Source organism: Hordeum vulgare, chromosome 3H (genome assembly GCF_904849725.1).
Source record: "Hordeum vulgare subsp. vulgare chromosome 3H, MorexV3_pseudomolecules_assembly, whole genome shotgun sequence".
Taxonomy (NCBI): Eukaryota; Viridiplantae; Streptophyta; class Magnoliopsida; order Poales; family Poaceae; genus Hordeum; species Hordeum vulgare.
Window position 1 is genome coordinate 352,983,313 of NC_058520.1, and position 6,867 is coordinate 352,990,179.

The 6,867-nt window shown below is 44.7% G+C and overlaps 1 protein-coding gene across 1 annotated transcript; it reads right to left on the reverse strand.

Moving 5' to 3' along the window:
- Nucleotides 1-5,498: 5,498 nt before the first annotated feature.
- LOC123439944 (probable calcium-binding protein CML12) lies at nucleotides 5,499-6,487 on the reverse strand. The gene has a single exon (XM_045116556.1). It carries the CDS (start codon nucleotides 6,457-6,459, stop codon nucleotides 5,692-5,694), a length of 768 nt encoding a protein of 255 aa, XP_044972491.1. The 5' UTR covers nucleotides 6,460-6,487; the 3' UTR covers nucleotides 5,499-5,691.
- Nucleotides 6,488-6,867: the final 380 nt, after the last annotated feature.

The following is a 6,867-nucleotide window of genomic DNA, read 5'->3' on the forward strand; positions in this document are numbered from 1 at the left end:
TTTCTTCTTCTTGTAACCCTAAACTAATTTTTCCTCTTCTTCTATTTCTCCTCTTCTTCTACTTCTTCTTCTACTTCTACTTCTCCTCTTCTTCTACTACTTCTCCTCTTCTCTTCTTCTACTTCTCCCCTCCTCCTCTTCTATTTTTTTCTCTTCTTCTACTTCTCCTCTTCTTCTATTTTTCCTTTTCTTCTCCTCTCCTCCTCTTCTTATTCTCCTTTTTCTTCTTTTCTTCTCCTACTCTTCTTATTTTACTTTTTCCTAATTCTACATATACTAACCCTAATAATCTAGCACAAACCTAATAACAATAGGAATTAAATGACAAAAAAATCTTTTTCTTCTTTTCTTCCCTTTTTCTTCCTTTCTTCTCCTTTTTATTCCTTTCTTCTCCTTTTTATTCCTTTCTTCCCTTTTTCTTCTTTTCTTCTCCTTTTTCTTCTTTTCTTCTCCATTTTATTCTTTTCTTCTCCTTCCCTTTTTCTTCCTTTCTTCTCCTTTTTCTTCCTTTCTTCTCCTTTTTCTTCCTTTCTTCTCCTTTTTCTTCTTTTCTTCTCCTTTTTCTTCCTTTCTCCTCCTCTTCTAATTTTTTTCTCTTCTTCTACTTCTCCTCTTCTTCTATTGTTCCTCTTCTTCTCCTCTCCTCGTCTTCTTATTCTACTTTTTCTTCTTTTCTTCTCCTCCTCTTCTTATGTTCCTTTTTCCTAATTCTACATATTACTAACCTTAATAATCTAGCACAAACCTAATAACAATAGAAATTATTTGACAAAAAAATATTTTTCTTCTTTTCTTCCCTTTTTCTTCCTTTCTTCTCCTTTTTCTTCATTTCTTCCCTTTTTCTTCCTTTCTTCCCTTTTTCTTCTTTTCTTCTCCTTTTTCTTCTTTTCTTCTCCTTCCCTTTTTCTTCCTTTCTTCTCCTTTTTCTTCCTTTCTACTCCTTTTTTTTTCCTTTCTTCTCCTTTTTCTTCTTTTCTTCTCCTTTTTCTTCCTTTCTTCTCCTTTTTCTTCTTTTATTCTCCTTTTTCTTCTTTTCTTCTACCGGGCGGAGTGTTGGGGAGGAGGGGGCGGGGGGCTTACCGGCCGGAGGTGTCGACGGCGCGCGGCGAGGACGGCGGTGCGCGGCGAGGAGGACGGCGGCGACGGCGAGGAGGACGGCAGGCAGCGGCGAGCAGGACGGCGAGCAGCCTGACAGCGTCGTCGAGTTCGTCGTTGTGCCGCGCCGGGCAGGAGAACGAGAGGAAGAAGAAGAGAAATGGACGATTTGGGTTCGATATTTTCTAAATCCCGCTTATACAGGTGGATCTTTAGTCCCGGTTCGGGGCTCGATCCGGGACTAAAGACCCCTTTTGTCCCGGGTGGTGCCACGACCCGGTACTAAAGGCCCTTTTTCGGCAGACCAAAAGGTGGGAAGCAGGGGCCTTTAGTCCCGGGGCGTGGCTCGAACCGGGACTAAAGACACCCTTTAGTCCCGGGTGGAGCCACGACCCGGGACTAATGGCCCTTTTTCGGCAGACCAGAAGGCGGGAAGCAGGGGCCTTTAGTCCCGGGGCGTGGCAAGAACCGGGACTAAAGTGTTGCCTATATAAACCCTCGCCCCTGCCCACCATATCCCCTGTTTTTTGGTTGTTGAAGTTGTCCATGCCATGCTCTTGCCACTCTAGGTCATGCACATGACGTGTTCGATGAAATGCCCGAGCCACTCTACTTAAGCTTTCTCCTCTCCAAGCTCGACCTCCAAGCTCCATTTTCCTTAATATTTGTCTAGGTTTGGCCGTGCACCAACTACACAAGTGTTTTAAAAGGTTAGCTACTTCATCATTTCATTTGTCACTGCTAGTGTAGCTCATTTCAAATGCTCAAATTAACTTCTTAGAGTCTGCACATGCGTAGGATGTCGTCCCGTGCCCGTCCTCACCATTGTCGATCGCCCCGTGCCGATCTCGTCGCGAGCACCACCGTGGTGAGCCTCTTGTTCTTATCTTCTTTTTAAAAGAAAAAAAATCTTACTTGTATGATTTAGATATATACTTGTATAAATTACTAACTTTCATTATTTTTTGTTATTATATAGTGCGATGGTTTTGGTATCCGCCTCCGTCGGCCCTCGTCCTGTCTATGATTCGGATGTCATATATATTATCTTTTATAACTATTTGTTTTATTTAGTGTTTATGACAATTATGACGACCAACGTGACATATATTTTTTTAATCTAGGAGGTAAGTGAACCGGAAATTCCAACCCACATAAAAAATCTTGTCGAGAAGTTAAATTTGGTTGAAAAAGAAAACAAATACTTGAAGAAAAAATTGAAAATAATTGAGGATAAGAATATGGAACTGGAGTTGCATGTCGCCGATGTCATCGATGATCGCAAGATGAAGATCGATGCGATGCGGTTGAAGATGGATGCAATGCGCTTGAAGATGGATGAAATGCGCTTGAAGATTAGGAATATTAGAAAATATGCCATTGATAAAGAGGCTTGGTAACATTATGTTGTTGGGTCAATTGTTACCTTAGTTGCGATTTTGATCGCGTTTGTTGTTGCATTTAAATGTTTTACATAGTTGTATGTTGTTTTATGAGAGAACTTTATGTATTTATTTTTTGCAATAATAACATTTGATCACTACTGTTCTTTGGCTTTAATGTGATGATGAACTTGTATCAATTTGGTCATATGTTCTGCAATGGTTTTTTGATATATTTAATTTCATAATAGAGATGAATCGCCAATTTGATCCTGAAATTGAAAAGCACTACAAATGAACTCTGAAAATGTTGAAAGTTGGCATGCTATCATCATTTCACCCACATAGCATGTGTTAAAAAGTTGAGAGGGCTACGACAAAAACTGGATGCACTTCGTGTACAAAATGGACAATCTCTCTCAAAGTATCAGGGTTTCGAACTAGAACTCATCTCTTACATGGATACTATGTAAATGAAAAGTGTTTGAAATTTAGTACATTCCATACATGCATTACATAAAAATTTTAATACATTATTACATTATTGCACCAATATTCCTATCTATTATTTCTGTTTTCTTCTCGGTCGTAGCCATGGAGAATCTTCATCATTCAGTAGGATGCTTGGGTCAGTTTTCACTTTGAAGGGCGGAATTTCATGAAACTTATTATAATCTTCTGACATGTCTGTCTTGTCATCTACTCCCACGATGTTTCTTTTCCCTGAAAGAACTATGTGGCATTTTGGCTCATCGGACGATATCTTCTTTTGTTGATTTCTTTTTCTCGTTTTTGTAGACATGTCCTTCACATAGAAAACCTGAGCGACATCATTGGCTAGGACAAATGGTTCGTCCATGTACGCAAGATTGTTGAGATCCACTGTTGTCATGCCGTACTTTTGGTCTACAACTACCCCGCCTCCTGTCAGCTTCACCCATTTGCACCGAAACAAAGGGATCTTAAAAGTAGGTCCATAGTCAAGTTCTCATATCTCCTCTATGTACCCGTAATATGTTTCCAAACAGTGCCCATTCTCATATGTTGCATCAAAGCGGACACCACTATTTTGGTTGGTGCTCTTTTTATCTTGGGCAACCGTGTAAAATGTATTCTCATTTATCTCATACCCTTGGAAAGTACATATAGTCGAAGATGGTGGCCTGGCCAAATAGTACAGCTCATCTCCAACGGTGTCGTCATTCATGAGATGTGTCTGCAACCAACTACCGAAAGTCTTCTCGTGTTCCCCTCTAATCCAAGAGTCAGCCTTCCCCGGGTTTTCGGAGCGTAGAATATTCTTGTGTCTCACGATATACGGAGCCACCACGGTAGAATTGTGTAGAACTGTGTAGTGTGCTTGAGAGAAAGAATGCCCGTCCATACATACTTTTTCTTTTCTTCCTAGTGTGCCTTTTCCTGTCAGCCTACCCTCATACCGAGATTCAGGAACACCAATCGGCTTAAGGTCAGGAAGAAAGTCCACACAAAACTCAATGACCTCCTCTGTTCCATAGCCCTTGGAGATGCTTCCTTCTGGCCTAGCACGGTTACGAACATATTTCTTTAAGACTCCCATGAACCTCTCGAAGGGGAACATATTGTGTAGAAACATAGGACCGAGAATTTTAACCTCTTCGACCAGGTGAACTAGGAGGTGTGTCATTATATTGAAGAAGGATGGCGGGAACAACAACTCAAAGCTGACCAGACATTGGACCACATCAATATGTAACCCTGATAGACTTTCTCGATCGATTACCTTCTGAGAAATTGCATTGAGGAATGCACATATCTTCACAATTGCCAGGCGAACATTTTCCGGTAGAATTCCCCTCAATGCAACCGGAAGCAATTGCGTCATAAGCACGTGGCAGTCATGAGACTTTAGGTTTTGGAATTTTTTGTCTTTCATATTTACGATTCCCTTTATATTCGACGAGAAGCCAGTCGGGACCTTGATACTGAAAAGGACTTCAAAGAAGATTTCCTTCTCTTCCTTAGTAAGAGCGTAGCTGGCACGCCCTTGAAACTGCCCTGGATGCATGCCATCTCTTCCTTTATGACGTTCCTGGTCCTCCCGTGCTTCCGGTGTATCTTTTGACTTCCCATACAAGCCCAGGAAGCCTAGAATATTCACACAGAGATTCTTCGTCAGGTGCATCACGTCGATTGCCGAGCGGACCTCATGGACTTCCTAGTAGGGTAGGTCCCAAAATATAGATTTCTTCATCCACATGGGTACGCGCTTATCAGGGCCGTTAGGAACAGGTTGGCTGCCAGGACCCTTTTCAAAGATTACTTTTAAATCTTTGACCATATCAAATACTTCAGCACCAGTACGGATGACAGGCTTCCCCCGGGGTTCTGCCTTGCCATTGAAATGCTTGCCTTTTTTCTTTAAGGAATGCTTGGGCGGAAGAAAACGACGATTGTACGGGTACACATTCTTCCTACATTTGTCCAGATATATACTTTCTGTCTGATCCAAACAGTGCGTGCATGCATTGTATCCCTTGTTTGACTATCCTGAAATGTTACTAAGAGGAGGCCAATCATTGATGGTTACAAAAAGCAACGCTCGAAGGTCAAATTCCTCTTGTTTGTGCTCGTCCCACACACGTACACCTGGTTCGGCCCACAGCTGTAAAAGTTCATCAACTAATGGCCTTAGGTACACATCAATATCGTTGCCGGGTTGCTTTGGACCTTGGATAAGCACTCGCATCATAATGAACTTCAGCTTCATGCACAACCAATGAGGAAGGTTGTAGATACATAGAGTAACGGGTCAGGTGCTGTGACTGCAACTCTGCTCCCCAAAAGGATTCATGTCATCTGTACTCAGACCTAACCATAAGTTCCTTGCGTCAGCTGCAAATCTCGGGAACTCTCTCTCGATTTTTCTCCACTGCCGACCATCAGCGGTGTGCCTCAACTTATCGTCTTTCATACGATCTTCCCCCGCGGTTCAGCTGCGTACGCACGTGTGTACAGCTGTGTACGCACGTTCAAAATCCAGATCAAAATCAAATGTTAACTATAGCAACATTAGATCTATTTACACTGACACATTTAATACAACGCGGTTCAAATTTGTACGTATTATATTTGCAGAAATGATAAAAAGAAGGGCGAATGGGCTAATTTACAAACAGAGGACAAGTCCCCGTGGCTCAAACCGGAGGGAGCGGAGGAATCCCTTCATCCTCGCTCACAACGCGGCGAGGCCGAGAAATTCGACGGCGGACTTGGCCATGATGGCGGTGAACTCCTCAAAGCTGATGGAGCCGTCGCCGTCGGTGTCGGCCTCGCGCATCATGTCGGTGAGTTCAGCGTAGCAGATGGGGTGCCCCATTTGCGCCATGGAGCGCGCGAGCTCGGCAGCGGATATGTATCCATTGCCGTCGCGGTCGAATGCGCGGAAGGCCTCGGCGAGCTGCTCGTGGTCGACGGCGACTGCGGGGCGGCCGGGCCCGAGGAGCAGCTGCGAGAGGGAAGAGGCTAGTTCGTCGAACTCCACGGTGCCGTTGCCGTCGGCGTCCATGGAGGCGATGAGGGTGTGGATCTCGTCCCCCGCGGCGGGGCGAAGACCGAGCGAGCGGAGCAGCGCGGCTATCTCGAGCTTGGTGAGACTGCCGTCGCCGTCGAGGTCGAAGCGCAGGAAGAGCTCCCGGAGCTGGCCCAGCTGCTCGTCCTGGAGGCGCGCCCGACCGCCCTCGGTCGCCGAGGGCGGTGTCTCCTGGCCGGCGTCGGAGGGGACGGACATGAATGCCGAGCGTCTCGCACGGGTGGCGGTTGTCCTCGTCGCCGCCGCGTGCGGCCTGGTTGTTGGTTGGGCGCGTGTGCTTCTGCTTTCTTCTCGGACGTGGTCTTCGGGGGCGGGGCGATGGCTCTGCATGTTGCGTGGCGTGGCCACGAGATCTGACCATCCTTTCCGTCGGGATCTCGTTTTCAACTTCTGATGACGAGGTCGTTTCATTTTCACCTTTGCTGTCTCGTTGCACTAATTTTAGAATCTTATTATCTCTATATATGGGTGCATGCAAGATGCAACTTCTCTTTTTTAATACTGCAAGATGCAAGTTCGAAACCTGAGGTCCTCGTGTGCACGTTCTGGATGCCCGATCGACTGGCCGTAGGAGGCAGCATACACACGAACGGCAAGGTAAAATTTCATCCATCACGTACATGCCTTTTTTTTACCACAATACAATCAAAATCGGTCACATATACGAGCATATACTCATTTTTATGAACTCACACACGCAACTATATCCTTATAAACACTTTATATAGATTCAGTCGACACATCATCTTGAGATTGACGAAGTCGACACAAACACATTCGTAGTCGACGGTAATGTCTCCTCTCGCTGAACGCACATCA